The sequence below is a fragment of the Colletes gigas genome, unplaced genomic scaffold (genome assembly GCF_013123115.1).
Source record: "Colletes gigas isolate AHSC1104 unplaced genomic scaffold, ASM1312311v1 Colletes_gigas_Sc00103, whole genome shotgun sequence".
In the NCBI taxonomy this organism is placed as follows: Eukaryota; Metazoa; Arthropoda; class Insecta; order Hymenoptera; family Colletidae; genus Colletes; species Colletes gigas.
Genome location: NW_025106729.1, coordinates 118,730 through 137,707, shown reverse-complemented (window position 1 = coordinate 137,707; position 18,978 = coordinate 118,730). Strand labels below are relative to the sequence as shown.

General features: G+C 47.3%; 1 protein-coding gene across 1 annotated transcript; it reads right to left on the bottom strand.

The window, feature by feature from the left end:
• Positions 1–10,165: 10,165 nt before the first annotated feature.
• LOC122404103 lies at positions 10,166–15,454 on the bottom strand. The gene has a single exon (XM_043407998.1). It carries the CDS (start codon positions 15,452–15,454, stop codon positions 10,166–10,168), a length of 5,289 nt encoding a protein of 1,762 aa, XP_043263933.1.
• Between the last annotated feature and the right edge of the window lie 3,524 nt (positions 15,455–18,978).

The window sequence follows — 18,978 nt, the reverse complement described above, 5'->3', positions numbered from 1 at the left end:
TGACAATGCTCGACGACCGACCGTCAAACGGGCCGCTATCCTGGGGAACCGCCCATAGGAAGGCACACTCGCCGGTTCAGCGAGTGCTGGGTTCTAACGGTACGCAGTGGGGATAAGTAGAGGGGATACGATATTTGTCTATATCGTGGACGAGTTCTGAGCTTATATAGAGAAAATACTGTACTTTTCTCTTATCTTTCCTAGACAGGAATAGACATAAATTTCCTTATACCTTACATATAGGTCGGAAAGTAAAAATGCTGGGGCAGTCGAGACTTGGAATCGTATGCCGATTATCGCGAGGTCGTATTTCAGCTGTTTCTCTTTTACAAGAACAAGAAGGAAAGGCTCACACTAGCGTTCTTTATCGATTTGCCGAAGTTGTGCGAAGTGCCGAGCTCACGTACACGTGGCTCGTGCGGTAGTGTATGCCTGCTATCCCCACCATTCCGTTAGACGCTAAGGAAGTTCGTCGTCACTGTTGTCGATTTCGATGCACTCAATTATGCCAGATCTGGCCACACTGCCATGGAAGCCTCACCTACCGGATGGCACAGGTATTTTCGGGGCATGGCAGCTTCGGGAGATACCTGTGCCGGATAGGGAAGGAGCCGACGGCGCGTTGCTGCCATTGTGACGCTGAGCAGGACACGGCGGAACATACCCTCGAGGTATGCGCTGCATGGGAGGGTGAACGCCGTGTCCTGATCGGCGTCATCGGGCGGGATGTCTCGCTGCCGGGCATGGTGCGCGCCATGCTCGGCAGCGAGGAGAAGTGGAGGGCCGTGGCCTCCTTCTGCGAGAGCGTAATGCTGCAGAAGGAGACCGCGGGAAGGGAGCGCGAGCGTCAGCGGCACGCTGAGGCTCGCGCTCGTTTGGTGGCGAGAGAGCGTCGCCTGGGCGTCGGGCGACGCGGGCGGCCCCCTCGGCGTGGCGCATGACCCAGGCTGGGAGGGGGGTCCTGATAGGGGCCCCCCTCCCGCCAGGCGGCGTAGGGTCGGACCGGATGGGGTGGCATTGCCTCCTGTCCGGGTCCGGCGCACGGAGCGGCACCCTCGGTGGCCTGGTGCGGCCATTAGCTGTCGGCCGCCGAAGGGTAGAAACGGGGTCGCGGGCGGTTGCGAGTTGGGGCTCGCAGCCGCCACTAGACGCGGCCCCGGGACGGTTAGCGGCAGGACGAAGTGGCCTCGTCCTACCGCTATGAGACAGGGCGATTGCCGGGCGGGCCGTTTGTCCCCCCGTGGGTGGGCGCAAAGCGCTGGCACGGGGAGGATACCGGAAGTATGCTTCGAGCGATTCCCGGTATCCTCCCAAATCGTGCGGAAGGGTCACCGTGGGGTTTTTAGTGGGTAGGTCCCGCGCCCGTTATAATGGGCGCGGGGAATCCCACACACCCCTCCCGCCTCTCCCCAAAGAGGTGGGAGGGAGTCTTTCGAAGATTTTCCCCACGAAAAAAAAAAAAAAAAAAAAAAAAGGGCGATGAAATGAGCTATAATAACAAAAATGCATATACATGTAACATCGACCTTAAAGACTTGCAAAAACTTTTTGCCATATTTTATACATACTATTGCGCCGGGACGGGGTGTTTCTTGTAGAATTCATTATAACACGTAACTAATTAACACAAAACTGGGAACACAAACTAATGAACAAGAAGTTGACAGAGCTCTGAAGGTTCGGGATCTTGTTTCCGCTCGTTCGAAGGGGCAGTTTCACATCGTTGCAGAACAGCCTTCACGTTGCCGCAACAATGCATCTTCAGTCCGTCGCAATACTGCTCCCCCTCTTCAAAACGCGGACGTTCCGACCGCGACAGATTCAGCTCGGACAGGCAATTTCAATATGAGCCTTCAACCTCCAAATTTGCCTCGAGTTTAAAACACCTCTGTCTGTAAAGTAAATAAACGAATAGATCGAACATTTACCTGAGTGGATATACCAGACAGTTAGCGCCTTGACATTCGTCCTCCGTCTCAAGGAAAACCACTCAAAAACCTTGAGCAACACGCCGATGTAATTTCCGAAATACTTCTTCGATGATGAGGAGATCCCGACTGCTCCTCGCCCTTCCCCTTGAATTCTTGCGACTTGCGCGTTTCTTTCTTGACATCTTCTCGGATGTGAGTTCCCCCAGCTAAACGGAACAGCCCCCCTAGGGATGTTCCCCAATCATCGAGGAGAATTTTCCTCGATGAAATGGTTGTCCGGAACATACCACGACTTTGCAGTCCGGCCACCAGAACCCCATCCGGATGGAGCCCCGGCTGTAGGGTAACCCCCCCGGTGAGGATTACGCTTCCACGTCCGTTTGCGACACGCAAAGAAGAAAATCTGTCCGCCGCCAGTAAGTAACCCCCACCCTAGTTTTCTGCGACGAAGCATCCTCTCCTTGGGCGAAGATGTCGGCCATCCTCCTCGATCCTCATCTCGCAGTATCCTTGTAGGAAACCTCCCGTGAATTGTACCGAGCGAGTCGATTCACATGTACGACCCTCGGTTTGGACTTCGGGGAACGGGCTATCCGATAAATCAACTCATTAAGCCGATTTTTCACCTCGTAGGGCACCTACCAGTCGTACTGGAGCTTCGGGCATCTTCCCTTCGTTCTTCGAGGATTATATAACCACACCTTCTCTCCAGGAACAAAGGAAATTGATCTCGAGAACGAATCATACCACGATTTCGTTGGATATGTCCTGTCTCCTTGTAGCTCCAACACTTCACACACCTTCTGCTACCACTCTCCTTTTCCGCTCGTCTTCCTTCTTCAAATCTTCCTTTACGGGACTCCCCCTCCGAAAAAGGAAAAGGCTTGAGAGACCGTTCGGGCCTAATGTACAGCGTCGACACCGCCTCGACGGCTTCGATCTCAAGAGCTTTCACAACCGAGGCTCGTAATAAAACGAAACCGCCGAGTCGTAACGTCCGCTTCATCTCTTCATTGGTCAGCGCGGCAATGAATTGAGAGGCCACGAGCTTGTCCGTAACTTCGATTGGGCAATCACCGAACGCGGCCTGCGCTAACCTCTCAATTCCCGCCGCCAAATCGGAGATGGACTCCCCTCTCCACTGTTTGTAATTTTGAAACATCACATAATTTAGTTTAGCGAAATTTCTCATCCCAAAACGGAATTCCAAGGCCGAAATCAACGCGTCATAGCTGGAACGTTTCTCAACGGGGAGAGTCGTCAAAATGCTCCGAGCCGGCCCCTCCAACGATGAGACCAAGGCCAAAGCCTTCCTTGGTCCATCCCAACGATTCGCCTCAGCGACCGTCTCAAACTGAATTTTGTACTCCTCCCAATGGATTTTCCATCAAACATGGAGGGCTTCAGAGTATAGCCCAAATCGGAAATACTCTGATTCACCCTCCCCACACTCTGAGAGACTGGCTGCGAAACCGAAAGGCCCGCGAGCCCGATAGAAGATACAGGCTCGCGCTCCCTAACGCGGACCGAAGCTCCCGAAAGCCGATCGAGAATACGTGCGACATTCGAGGATAGGACATGATACTGGCTCTCCACTGCCCCAATCGTCTCCTCAATCGCGGCATCCCTGGCTGAAGCGGCAGCTCTCTCCATCGTCCGCCTCTTCTCAGCTCGCTCACGCTCCTCCACGAACATCCACTGCTGCTCCTGGAACTGCGTGGCGATATTCCGCTGCAGACCCTCCAGAAGCGACTCCAGCGACGACAACGCCTCCGCCCCGGCAGCAGAACGAGTCATAATCCCACTTCTGTCACCAATGTTGCACCGGGACAGGGTGTTTCTTGTAGAATTCATTATAACACGCAACTAATTAACACAAAACTGGGAGCACAAACTAATGAACAAGAAGTTTTATTTGACAGAGCTCTGATTGAACGTTCGCACACTACGAGGTCTCTCGTAGTTCTAATCTTTTAAATCGTTGCCGGTTTCTCTGGCAACCGGAAGGTACGGGATCTCGTTTTGTCATTTTTTGCGAGAATGTGCCGGGATACATAAAATTATTTCCAACCAATTATTATTCCTTTTAAGGAACCTGCTCTCCGTGTATCTAGCATCAACCCACCTTTTCTTTAATTTGAAAGGAAATTTTTTTAAATTACTTTGAAGTTCATTCAAATTTTGAGGTGCGATATGAATTTTTTCACGTATTTTATTATATAGAAATGAATAATCATTCATATCTTTGTTCGCACTTCGTAATACAAAGAATAACTCTTGATTTGTACGAAAACCTTCCATTTGTATTAAATGAATAATACCTGAATAGCAAAGAAAGAAATGCTACATACAAAAAGTAATCCACGGAATGAATTTTGAAGCGTTTCCATACTTACCAAATAGAAGTTTAATGGGATGTTATATCGATGCAAAACAAAACAAAACTTAAATATAACTTAAACTTTAACTATATAGAAAAAGATATAAATAAATACATAAATAACAAGGAACACAAATTATAAAAAACAAAACTTAAAACAAAACTGAACGCAGTAACTTTTGAATATGCAGAAAAAACTTCGAATGCTAGCTATGAATGCTCAGACGGTTCTGATACCTTTATTGAGTTGGCAAGTAAGTGATTGCGGATTTTGTCAATAGGTATTGTTAGCACATTCTTTTGTTTTATCAACGTGTTCAAAACACCTAACCTATATTGTTTTCTTGTTTCCTCTCCACGTAGAATTTCATTAATTGATGCGATACCGCGTCCAACGTTAATAGCTTTAAACAATAATAATTTGAGCAGTGGGACGAGGGGGGAATCAACTCTTTCATGATTATTTAGAGGAAGGTGTGCCGAGAATATTCCAATTTGTTAAAACGCGGGATTCTTTAGGACTTAAAAGATAATCCCTGTCAATTGCAAGAAATTTGAAAAATTTGTTATATTTCATTCAGCATTACTTTTCCAGTACATTCTATACGGTAATCATTAATGTAAGGAGCGGTTTTCTATCATGGATGAATAGTCTTTACTTAAACAAAAGAGAACAAGAAAATATTGAATAGGAACATCATAACCCCTGAAAGAAAAAATACAATTTTTCTAATGAAAGACACTATCCACAAAAAATCCGACTTTAAGTCGTCATTGCCACTAAAAAACTATATCAAATTCTATAAATATTGTTGCGCCGGGGTGGGGTGTTTCTCGCACAACTCATAATAACACGGAACAAATTATCGTAAAAGTAGTTCTCTTTTAAATCGTTGCCGGTTCCTCTGGCAACCGGAAGGTACGGGCTCTCGCTTCCGCTCGTTCGAAGGAGCAGCTTCACATCGTTGCGGAACAGCCTTCACGTAGCCGCAACGATGCATCTTCAATCCGTCGCAACAATATCTCCATTTTCGAGACTGCTGGGCATTTAAGTAAATAGTATACACTTATCAAATATCGATATGTGAAAGTCGATTTTTTAAGGAAATGGCACACGGTTTTCCAATCTGAACCACTGTGCGCTGTGGCGACCGAGAGTCGCGTCTCGTCCGCAAAGGGTTAAGATCAAATAAAATTTATCTTTATTTTTTCTATCTGCTGTTAAAGCAGTGACTCATGCAGGTTGACAACAATGTTTTGTTTATACTCTTCGTGGGTCGCTGGGTCGTAGGAGGATGGAGAAAGAAGGGGCGTAGACATACATACATAGCCTAATCTCCGTAGGTTTTTAAAGGGCAATAATTAAAAATAAAATTCTATTGCATGAGTAGCAGTCAATTTAATGTATTCCATTTTACAATAATGAATTCAGTGGGGAATAAAAAAAGAGGTAAGACGAATGTGGACGTATTAATATACGGCGTGCGGTAATGTTACAAATAAATAACGATTTTTTGCATTGTTAGAATATGGAGGGCTCAAATATTTATTTGAGAACCTCGTCTAACGGGGGTCCGGATCACGAGGGAATAGGGGGATGGAAAAGTAATTGTCACACGTTTTATTTTATTTTCGCGTCGTCGAAACAGGTCGACGACGCCGTTTATTTGCCTTTAAATGCCCTGCTCTTGGCGGTGTATGGCGGCTTCTCGCTTCACGCCGCTCTGAAACAAAAGAGACGGAACTAGGTGTAAATACACGGTAACGTTAGTCACTCTATCCGTCTCGCTTTAATTCGTACGCGCTCCCGATTGTGCTTGTCGCACTCAGGAGCGGGGATTCTCTGCCGCTGCGTTACGCGGCGAAACAGGTGGACTGTATTTATTTATGTGTGCGTTCCCTTTAAACCGGGAAACAGCTGATTGCAGTTTTGGGGAAGACGAGCTTCAACCTCGTTTCTTTCCCGACTGCTGGTTTCGACCATCGTAGGAGAGGGTAACGGATGGAGGTTGTAAGGCTGCAACCGTACCCGGTCCTTGGCCCTTTACCACCTTCTTACGTGCGTACGGGCACGGTGTGGTGCCGGTTTGCCAACGGCGCCCTTGGGTCGACTTACTATTGGGCCTGACACCACGTTGCTTAATTAATCAACGTGCTATGGAGGTTCACGGGATGGGGTTGCTTTTCAACCCGTTCCGTATTGAACGTCCTGTACAAGTTCACGGTATAGGATTGTCCTTCCAATCCTTTCCGTATTTGAACTTCCTGTACAAGTTCACGGTATAGGATTGTCCTTCCAATCCTTTCCGTATCTGAACTTCCTGTACAAGTTCACGTTTACAGCTGGTTTTTAAATAATAAACGGGTTGGGGAGGTTCACGGTATAAGATTGTTCTTCAATCCGTTCCGTATTGAACGCCCTGTACAAGTTCACGGTATAGGATTGTCCTTCCAATCCTTTCCGTATCTGAACTTGTGGTTCCCGTTTATGACTCTTAGTGGTTTAAATTGTAAACGGGTTTTGTGGAAGTATTGACGTTACCGGATGGGTTCCCAATCCGTTCTCGTTCTGCACTTCCAACCCACGTTTACAATTTCGTCGAAAAGTTCGAGTGACTCGAAACTATTCGAACTTCTTGGAAGTTACGGGGGAGCGGGATCGTATTCCCATCTGCTCACGGCCGATTCCGAATTAAGAGTGACGATCTAATACGGTTTGTCAAATTCGGAGGGGAGAATCTCCGACTAGCGGCGCTGTATCCGAATTTGAATTCGTCTTCGTTTAACTTATTATCGTCGTACCTTCTCTTTCTACACGCGCCGAGACGTTAGCTCGAAATCACGCGTAGTTTCGTCGATCGCGTGATGTTTCGAAGAAATTCGTATGTGACCGTTTTTGTATCCGGTCTTGTTTACGCGTAGCGGACATGAGAGCCGAACATTCTCGAGTATGTTACATACGCAGAAAAACAATACCGGGTGACGAATATTATTCTACTATTCTTTTATGCTTCGAATTAACGCGATATTTAAACAGTATATTGTAGTAATATTGTAGTAATATTGTAGTAATATTGTATATTGAAGGCATTTAAGTAAATAGTATACACTTATCAAATATCGATATGTGAAAGTCGATTTTTTAAGGAAATGGCACACGGTTTTCCAATCTGAACCACTGTGCGCTGTGGAGACCGAGAGTCGCGTCTCGTCCGCAAAGGGTTTAGATCAAATAAAATTTATCTCTATTTTTTCTATCTGCTGTTAAAGCAGTGACTCATGCAGGTTGACAACAATGTTTTGTTTATACTTGTTAGAATCTAAGGGTTCTAACCGGGGTCCGGAATGAGGGAGTTGACAGGGAAAGAGAACTTGTACAAATTTGATTTGTCTTTTCGTTTGTCACTTTGCGACAAACCGTTTATTTTTACAAAAATAAAAAAACTAAAAAAAATCAAATAAACAAAAATAAATAATTTCTTTGCCAGGGGGGTGGAAGGCCTCACCGCTGTTGCCCTGGTTGGGTCGATCCTTGATTACTGCAACAAATGATCGACCAGAATTAAATACGTGATTGCACGTATCGTAAACACGCTCGTCAGCTGTTCGCCTCGCTCTCCTCGCGACTATCGTCGCGCTTGGAGGGGGGAGATCAGCTGTCGTTAAGCGTAAGCAAGTGGACTGTATTTTATTGTTGCTCGCGAATCGTTATTAATTAAAACGATCGACGAGACTTTTGCCCTGAACAGATGAGACTGGACTCGATTCCGTCGGGGGCTCTGTGATGCCACGGACGGGTCACCAAATGGAGGTTGTAAGGCTCCAAGTGAGTGGGTCCCGTGAGCACGTTCACCGTGTGGGTGACGTATAAACGTCGCGCGAGGCGTGTTTTTCCTGCTACACTTTATATCTACTGTGCAGCGACCGTTAATATCGGGGACTGCACAGTAAGCGAATTTACACAGAAAAACCTCGGGCTGGTCCAACCGCACTATAAAGCCTACCCGGCGACCGTATTCACGGGGACCGTATGTGGTAGGCGGCGTGACGGAAGGGAGGCGCTTTGAACCCGAACTCCGCCGTTGAGTGTACGGTCGACTCGTACACTGACGGGTTTTCGGAGAGGGTTCGCAGTGGCCTTTACACGGTAAACACTCCACGAGGCGGTACCGAACTATCGGTAGGACCTTTGGGAGGCTCCGAAGCCGTATAGCTTTAAAGGGATTCTAGGTGCGTGCACCCTGAGTCCCTTACGTCGCGGTCGCGGCAACGACTGCAACGTACAATCAACTTCTCGCGTCCGCGGTCACGTCACGCGCTGCGTGCACTAGACCACTTCCTTCGCTTAAAGTGATTGTTCTTTTTTTGAAGTCTCAAATCGCAGCAACGATGAGAATTCTTTACAGAGTCCAAAATTAATTATTTCTAGCTGAGAAGCTTTTTGCTTGCTCGGCGGAGCGCGTACTTGAGGAGCGAGATCGTCTGGGATCCGCTCCCGTTGGCAGTCGGCTCGTGAATAATTCCCAAAATCGTCGAGCATCGACAGACGAAGACTCGGTCGCGCCTCGTCGTCGCGACGTGGCGCTGTCGAATCTGATTGTCGATCTCTTTTCAATTAACGATACGGTTCTCTCTCTCGATGCTGACGTCACTATGCCGTTTAAATGGCGTTTGAAGCGAATCTTCGCGTGAGGTCAGCGTACAAAACACGTAAACGGCCGCGGTTTTAAACTGTCTGTACGCCGAACGAACTCGGCGACAGCCTAACCTTCCGGAATGTCACGTACACAAACGGATACGGGACTCGCTGGTCGAGAAATAATATTTCACGGACGAACGCGAATTTAAATAGTTTTGAACATATTTAAACATACCGCCCCCCTTGCACGAATTGTGCAATACCCGGAGATCGCGGTAGTCCCGTACGGTCACTATTTTACGCGAAGAGAGAGAACTCGCGCACTTTCAATTATAAAAAATCAAAAGTACTTACTGTTGACCAGCGGCAGCTTGATGCAGATAACGCATCGATGTGGTTAACATTTGGTCCGCCATCGCCTTTGTGAAGGCGATCTGATCAAACGGCTGCCATCGCTTCCGTTTCTTTGCGGGAACCGCCGGAGGCTGCTGGGGGCCGCTTGTGGAAGGCCCCGGATTGGCCGGCGCTGGTCGCTTTGGCCTGGCCTTGCGCTTTCCGCTTCGGGGGTGGCACCCGTTCGGCGGGGGCTGTTCCCGACGGCGTTGGAGTGGCCGGCGCGGGCGGCTGAGCCGAATTCTCCTCTGTCCGGTCGGTCCGCCATTGGTACGATCTCAGATGCCCCTCCGCGTCCCTCCGAAGAACATATTGTCCCCCGGGGGCCCGGTGATGGTATTTTCGTGAGGTCGTGAGGATCCGGGCCGGCATGTTGAAGCTATCTCGCCAGAGGTTAAGGGTCACCTCGGGCTCACTCCGCGGCTGTTCCGGCGCGGTGACCTCGTCGTTGCTTTTCGGGGAACACGCTCGCTCCCCGATTTGGAGGATGCGGCCAAACCGCTCGTCCATTTCGGGATCCCCGATGAGCGAGACCCCACTCCCCTCGCACGAGACATTCGACGCGGTTTCAGACATCGTGGTTTCTTTGGAATTGAACGATTTTCGGCTCCGCGGGTTCCGCTTAGGGTCGGGGGCGCTCGGATTGCTAGGCGCGCCCGACCAATCATCCAACTCAGATCGGTGGATTCGTAACCCCCACTAATCCGTTTGAACTTCAAGTGACAACGGTCAGTTGAAAATCAACGTCGTTTGTTTCTAGAAACGATCGTTTCTCACCTTCCGATCACTTTCAGCCGTTGGATGTTATGGTTTTTATGTGACCTAGTCGGCGTCGCTAACCGTCGCCGACTCGGTATCTTCCACAGGCAGCTTACACAACCGCGTTATAGGTCGCGTAAAAATGGATTTTGCCGTGCGTATTTTAACCACACGTGCATTTCCATCCCTGCCGGTGAATACCTCCTCTACTCGCCCCATTTCCCATTGATTCGGGGGCAGGAGAGGGTTTTGCACCAAAACTAAGTCGTTTAGTTTTAATGTTTTTTGGGCTGTACGCCACTTGTAACGATTCTGGAGGTGCGTGAGATAATCACGTGTCCAATGCCTCCAGATTTGTTCATGGAATTTTTGAATCGCCCTCCAACGTGTCAAACGAGAGAGTTTTTCAATTTCCACGGATTGCGTCGGAAGCGCGTTTAGCGGACTTCCTACTAAGAAGTGTCCCGGTGTGAGCGGCGCATAATCGTCCGGGCTATCACTCAAAGCGGCAATCGGTCGCGAGTTTAAACTTGCTTCGATTTTACAGAGCAACGTCTGTAATTCTTCGCTTGTGGGAGTGAATTCGCCCAGCGTCCGCTTCAGGTGAAATTTCATCGATTTCACGCCGGCTTCTTGCATGCCACCGAAGTGCGGTGCACTCGGTGGGTTAAATTTCCATTTAATTCCTTTCTGACTGCATTTATTACGCATTTCTGGCGTGTTGTACACAGCCTCGAAATTTTCACGTAATTCTCGATCTGCACCGACAAAGTTCGTTCCATTGTCACTGAAAATGCAGGACGGAACTCCCCTTCGTGCAATGAATCGATCTAACGCCGCCAAAAAGGCACTCGTCGTATAATCGTGGACGAGTTCGATATGGATAGCCCGTGTCGCGTAACAGACAAAAACTGCTATATACGCTTTGTGGGCGGTTTTCCCTCGACCGGCGGAGTCGCGGACACGAAAAGGTCCAGCATAATCCACTCCGCAGTTCGAAAATGCTCTCGCCTCGCGGCAACGCTCCGGTATTAAATCCTGCATGATTTGCGTGGGAGTTTTTGCCCTCCATCTAACGCATCGCATGCATCCGTGGATTACCGTTCGCGCTGCATTTCGACAGCCGAGAATCCAAAATTTTTGTCGCACCGTATACATGGTTAACTGCAATCCCCCGTGCAACGTATCAACGTGGCACTGCCGAATTATCATCGTGGAAACGTGATGTTTCGGCAAAATTATGGGATGCTTGGTTTCCCATGGCAGTGCTGTATTTTCCAGTCTGCCCCCGACTCTCAAGACATCTTTATCGTCGAGAAAGGGGTTCAAACTTTTCAGCATTGATTTTGCTGGAATTTTCCGGTGATTTTTTAAACACCGGTACTCCTTTGCAAAATGCGTGCGCTGGATGTAGCGGACAATTCTTTCGCTTGCGAGCTGCATCTCAGACGCCTCAACGAACTTCGCATCGTACGACCTTCGCTCCCCTTGCATCGGTCTCCTTAATCTGAGACAGTATGCGGTTACGCGAAGTAGCTTGTTCCAGGTCGAGAATCGAAATACAAGTTCCCATTCTTTCTCCGGAATTGCTACGTGGGCGTGCACTTTGCGCTTCCCTTCTTCGGTCTCGATGGACGAAGGTGTTTTCGGCCAACAATCTTTCGATTCTGTTAGCCAACTTGGTCCAGAAATCCACAGCTTAGATTGAAGGAGTTCCGCAGCTTCCACTCCACGCGAATTCAGATCCGCGGGATTGAAGCGGGTGGGAACGTGCCTCCATTCAGCATTCGGGAGTAACGTTTGGACCTTTGACACACGGTTGGCTATTAAAACCTTCCATGTGGAGGCGTGCTTTCTCAACCATGCTAGTGCGATCGTGGAATCTGTCCAGCAGATTATTTGGTCGACCTTCAGTGAAAGTGACCTTTCCACGTGCACAATGAGCTCGGCGAGGAGCACGGCGCCGTTCAATTCTAATACAGGAATTGACTGCGTTTTAATCGGAGCCACCCGCGTTTTTGCCATTATCAATGTCGAGGAGGTGACATTGCTCATTGCTGTCACACGTAAATATGTGACCGCTGAGTAGGCCGCGAGCGAAGCGTCACAAAATCCATGAATTTCCACGGACATTGTGTCGGCTCCGTAATTAATCCATCTGGGGATTTTTAACTTGTTTAAGCTGCTCCAATCCACGCAAAACGTATTCCACGTATTGAGCGTATTCGCTGAGATTTGATCGTCCCACTGGATTTTCTCCAGCCATTGGGATTGCATCAAAATCTTTGCGCGAATCACGACTGGTGATAACCAGCCGAGCGGATCGAACAACTTAGCAATCTCCGAAAACAAATTTCGTTTTGTCATCGGCACGGCAGACGGCTGAAACCGCTGCAGATTGAAGTAAAAATAATCGCCGGACGGTATCCAGCGTAAACCCAAAACCTTTAATTCGCTGTCATCGAATAAGGTAAGGTCGACGGCGTGGGAGTGAGCGCTTTGGGGAATATTTCGCAGTAATAACGGCGAATTACCTGCCCATTTACGCAGCTTAAACCCACCTCGTTGTAAGAGTTCGCAAACTTGATTGCGAATTTTCTCTAACAACGACGTATCGGGTGCTCCCATAAAAACGTCGTCTACGTATATGTCCCGCTCGAGTATCGGGGCGGCAAGGGGGTACCTGTGCCCGTCCTGATTTTTCAGCTCGAGAAGGGTTCGCATCGACAAGTATGGTGCACACGCCGTACCGTACGTTACGGTATTTAATTCGAACGCATTCAGCTGTTCGGTTTCGGGCGTGCGCCATAGGATGCACTGATAACGACGATCCTGTGGGGCGACGAGAATCTGTCGGAACATTTTCTCTATGTCGGCCACCAACACGTATTCATACAGACGCCATCGGGTCAAGACTGACGTGATGTCGTTCTGCAATTTTGGACCTACGTGTAGGATGTCATTTAACGAGCGACCGCCTGCAGTTCGGCTTGTCGCGTTAAATACGACTCTTAATTTTGTCGTTGCACTTTCTGTGCGTACGACCGCTCGATGTGGAATGTAGAGTCTGGTCTCGTCAATGGGCTCTATTCGAGTCATATGACCCAGCTCCTCATATTCCGTGAGAAACGATGTGTATTCTCGTACGAGGGTCTGATCTGCGTCCAATTTTTTCCTCAATCTCCCGAGAGCGGAGAGAGCGATGCGATAGGAATTTCCTAGCGCTTCGTCCGGTCTCGGGTGAGTAAAAGGTAATCGGACGACAAATCGTCCAGTCGCATCACGAGCGACGGTTTTTTGGAAGTGCGTTTCACACTCCTCCTCCGCCTTGGTGCGTACCGAGGTCGAAGGGAGTTCTTCGACTTCCCAAAACTTTCGAATCGCCGTGTCCAGCGATTCGAGGACGTTGCAGTGCAATGTCCGCAAAGTTTTGTTATTTCTGCCCTTTGCATTTGTCGGGCCGGACAGAATCCAGCCAAATGCAGTTTCTTGGGCCACTGGACCCGTACTGCATATTCGACGGAAACCCGGTCGAATAATTTGCGCGTACAAGTCCGCGCCGATCAACACTTCAATCGGTTGACCGGAAGCAGGGTCGGGATCTGCGAGCGGTAGGTCCTTTAGCGCGTCGCATTTGAGCGCACTTGCCAACGGCGAGACGTAGCTCGTGATTTTTTGCACGATATACGCTTTCGTCTTGACCGTCGGCTCGGTACCTTCTACCGTTCCCAAATTCATCTCGACGCTGAATTTAATTGTCTGGGTTTTGCCGCCCCCCAAGCCAGTCACTGTGGCTGGGGGTTTCCTCCGCAAGAATTTGAGGTCATTCGTCAAATTCGCGGAGATGAAGGACGACTCAGAACCCTGATCTATCAGTGCGCGTACGATTCGCGACGCACCGTTTATTCCGTACACACGTACGTTCGCCGTGGCTAACAACACAGCCGTCGGTACGTCTGCACCTATCGCGGTACAGTGTGACGTACTAGGCTGTGACGTCGTTGCCTGTGACGTCGTGGTACGAGCAGCTCGTTCGGCTTGCTGCGGCCGGCTTGGTGGGGCCGTAGACCGCTTTTTCTGGCGTTTGTCTTGCGAAGCCATTGTCGCGGGTTTGCGACTTTCGGTTTCGCTCCGAAAGGACTCGAAATGCAGCAGAGAATGATGTCTGCCATTGCATTTCGTGCATGCCTCTTCGGAAGGACAACGCGCGTTCCCATGCTGAGGTGACAAGCAGAGAATGCACCGCTGGCTATCTTTTATAAATTGATAGCGGCGGTTCGGCGTCAAATTACGGAATGCACCACATTGGGTCATTCTGTGTTCGAGGCCGCAAAATCCGCAAGTCACGCTTTTTCCAGCGGGGCTTTCTAGAACGGAGTTGTGACTCCGTATTTTGTGCTTTTGTGGGTGTTCGGTCGCAGGCTTGCTCGGACCATCGTCTAACATGGTCAGAGCCCGTGCATGCCCCTCCAGGAATTCTATCAACTCGGTGTGCGAGGGATAGTTCGGGGAGAGACGCTGCGACCTTTCCCACTCAGCTTTAAGAGACCCTTCCAAGTGGCTTCGAATGCTGTGGGCCAGCAGCCAATTTCGCTGCTCTAAAATTGTGCCCTGCTTTTCGAGCGCCGCGAGGGCCTGTTTGAAAACGACGACGACCTGGTTTAGGCTATCCAGATCATCTCTTTTGATCGTTTTCAATTTTGTTAATTGACTTAGCAATTTGGCAGTCACGATACGTGGTATCCCGAATTGTTCTTTCAGGGTTTTCCACGCCACCGTGAAATTATCATCGATAACTTCGAGGTGCGCGATCGCCGCCAACGCTTTGTCCTCCAGACAGGCGTTCAGATACTGCAATCTGTGCACATCTGACAGCCTCGGATTATTTATTATTCCGGAGGTGAAAAGATCCTCGAAATGTCTCCATTTTCGTGGATCACCTCCGAACTTGGGAAGGCGTTGTTTTGGGAGTTCGATTGCGACATCATGTGAGCTGACCGACGTTGTTGCCGCTTTTGATTCAGCGGCCAGTCTGGTCAGCTCGGTGGCAACGTACTCCTGAAACTCCATAAACTCTTCCTCCTTAGCTTCTACGCCACCTTTTGCAAGGAAGTCGCACGTGTTGCGCTTCGCAGGGGCATATTTTCTCCGAAGAGCCAAGTACTGCTGTATAGCCTCCTTGTACTGTTCGGTTACGGTGGCGAGCCTTGTTTTGAGGATCTCCTCAGTGCACTGGGCTCGACCGCGTTTCTTTAAATAAGTGATCGCCTTTGTCATTAAGTCGAACCGGGTGATTAGGTCGTCGAGATCGACATCGAACTCGCTTCGACCTTCAGCATTAGACACAGACATGCTGATCTCTAATTCGAGGATTGGGTAATCGACTCGAAATTAAGCGTCTCGTAAGCAGCGACTTACGTGAATGCACTTGCAACTCTTTCCTTTTCTTTCAACCTCTATCCGGCTCGAAGGACCGTTTGTTAGAATCTAAGGGTTCTAACCGGGGTCCGGATGAGGGAAAGTTCAGGGAAAGTTAAGTTGACACAATTTATTTGTATTTTCGCTTGTCGCGCAGCGACAAGCCTTTTATTTTATAACTGTGAAAAATAAAAATAGAAAATACAAAAATAAAAAATAAAAAAAATTTAAAATAAATATATTTTTTCTTGGTCGGGCCGGGTTGCCCTATGGGCGTTGCCCTGGCTGCGGTGCTGGCCCTTGATTCCTGTAACAAAGGATCGACCAGAATTAAATACGTGATTGCACGTATCGTAAACACGCTCGTCAGCTGTTCGCCTCGCTCTCCTCGCGACTATCGTCGCGCTTGGAGGGGGGAGATCAGCTCTCGTTAAGCGTAAGCAAGTGGACTGTATTTTATTGTTGCTCGCGAATCGTTATTAATTAAAACGATCGACGAGACTTTTGCCCTGAACAGATGAGACTGGACTCGATTCCGTCGGGGGCTCTGTGATGCCACGGACGGGTCACCAAATGGAGGTTGTAAGGCTCCAAGTGAGTGGGTCCCGTGAGCACGTTCACCGTGTGGGTGACGTATAAACGTCGCGCGAGGCGTGTTTTTCCTGCTACACTTTATATCTACTGTGCAGCGACCGTTAATATCGGGGACTGCACAGTAAGCGAATTTACACAGAAAAACCTCGGGCTGGTCCAACCGCACTATAAAGCCTACCCGGCGACCGTATTCACGGGGACCGTATGTGGTAGGCGGCGTGACGGAAGGGAGGCGCTTTGAACCCGAACTCCGCCGTTGAGTGTACGGTCGACTCGTACACTGACGGGTTTTCGGAGAGGGTTCGCAGTGGCCTTTACACGGTAAACACTCCACGAGGCGGTACCGAACTATCGGTAGGACCTTTGGGAGGCTCCGAAGCCGTATAGCTTTAAAGGGATTCTAGGTGCGTGCACCCTGAGTCCCTTACGTCGCGGTCGCGGCAACGACTGCAACGTACAATCAACTTCTCGCGTCCGCGGTCACGTCACGCGCTGCGTGCACTAGACCACTTCCTTCGCTTCAAGTGATTGTTCTTTTTTGAAATCTCAAATCGCAGCAACGATGAGAATTCTTTACAGAGTCCAAAATTAATTATTTCTAGCTGAGAAGCTTTTTGCTTGCTCGGCGGAGCGCGTACTTGAGGAGCGAGATCGTCTGGGATCCGCTCCCGTTGGCAGTCGGCTCGTGAATAATTTCCAAAATCGTCGAGCATCGACAGACGAAGACTCGGTCGCGCCTCGTCGTCGCGACGTGGCGCTGTCGAATCTGATTGTCGATCTCTTTTCAATTAACGATACGGTTCTCTCTCTCGATGCTGACGTCACTATGCCGTTTAAATGGCGTTTGAAGCGAATCTTCGCGTGAGGTCAGCGTACAAAACACGTAAACGGCCGCGGTTTTAAACTGTCTGTACGCCGAACGAACTCGGCGACAGCCTAACCTTCCGGAATGTCACGTACACAAACGGATACGGGACTCGCTAGTCGAGAAATAATATTTCACGGACGAACGCGAATTGAAATAGTTTTGAACATATTTAAACAATACTCTTCGTGGGTCGCTGGGTCGTAGAAACGACGAGGATGGAGAAAGAAGGGGCGTAGACATACATATGTACATAGCCTAATCTCCGTAGGTTTTTAAAGGGCAATAATTAAAAATAAAATTCTATTGCATGAATAGCAGTCAATTTAATGTATTCCATTTTACAATAATGAATTCAGTGGGGAATAAAAAAGAGGTAAGACGAATGTGGACGTATTAATATACGGCGTGCGGTAATGTTACAAATAAATAACGATTTTTTGCATCCTAATGGAAGGAGGGAAATTGAGATCGTTTTGATTTCCATTGAACGGTAACGTGCACGTTATTGTTTGTCCCATACTTCAATTATTTTGTTATGTAAACTTAAGTCAAATATACAGGGTGGTCCAGGCAACATGTGCAAGTCTGTAACATCCAAAATATGTGTTGTACGAAACAATTTCGTATACAAAAGTTGCATTGTTTAAAGGGGTACATTATGTTGTGCATTTACTTTTTTATAGGTGAAGGCGTTTCTAAGATTTGAAGGTCAACTTTGTTTTTTTAAATAGAATACTATATTTTTTGTATGAAAATATGGAAGAATATCGAATTCTGAGTAAAAAAGTACTGACCTTTATTAGCCCTAAATTAATAGCTAAAGAGGAATTTCACTTCATTTCTTGACAATTTTCTTCATGTAATATTAAAATGGAGACTCAACCTTATCACAGATTTCTGCAGAATAGTGAGAATTTTCAAGAAATAAAGTCAAATTCCTCTTTAGCTATTAGGTTTAGGGCTAATAAAGGTCAATACTTTTTTACTCAGAATTCGATATTCTTCCATATTTTGATATAAAAAATATAGTATTCTATTTAAAATAACAAAGTTGACCTTCAAATCTCAGAAACGTCTCCATTGATTAAAAAAATTAATATACTATGTAATGTATCCAATTAAACTATGCAACTTTTGTAGATAAAAATTTGTCGTGTAACGCATATTTTGGAAATTACAGAGCTGCACAAGTTGCGTGGACTACCCTGTATAACATTTGATTCTGTGTAACAAATTGATATGGTTATTGATAAACATAGCGGGAAAAGTCAGTATTAATCTATATCTTTAGAAACTATTTGTTACTGAAGTTTGTTACAACGTGCACGGTACTAGTTAGGAGTGTTTTTTTATTTTAATAAAGTTTACTTATTTCAATTTCTAAATATTTATTTCTTAATTAACCCTTTACGAGTGAGAGTACTTTGAACAACATTATTCTAAAATATTTGTGGAATACGTTTTTAATGCTGTTTAGGTAGATTTGCAATGTATAAGATTTCGTTTAATTTTTCCTTTCTCGAAAAAATAGAAGAAAACTTTATTTGATCTTAATTATTCTTAAGATTTATATAAATCGTTTTAAAAATTTTTTATAAATAATGCATATGTATCGAAATAATTTTAAAACTATAAGACGTATAATCATCATTATTCGGGAGCTAATCACGCGCAAAATCTAATCAGACCTTGAAATGAGAACATAAAACTTAAATGTAAAGTTTCATTGAAATTCATTCAGCCGTTTAGACACTATCATGTTAATAGTATAGGAAAAAAAAATTCTTTTTTTTTAATAGTCACAATATGATCAGGGGGTCTTAAAATGTGTATTTTCGCTAAAAAAATTTTCGAAATTTTTTTCATTATGATACTTTCCTTATACCTTGCATACGCCGGAAAGTAAAAATGCTCTGGGGTAGTCGAGACTTGGAATCGTATGTCGATTATCGCGGGACCGTATTTCAGCTGTTTCTAGAGCAAGAATGAAAGGCTT

What these genes read in the sequence shown, in the direction of transcription:
- LOC122404103 (XM_043407998.1), bottom strand. Translation starts at nt 15,454, where the DNA reads ATGTCTGTGTCTAATGCTGAAGGTCGAAGCGAGTTCGATGTCGATCTC.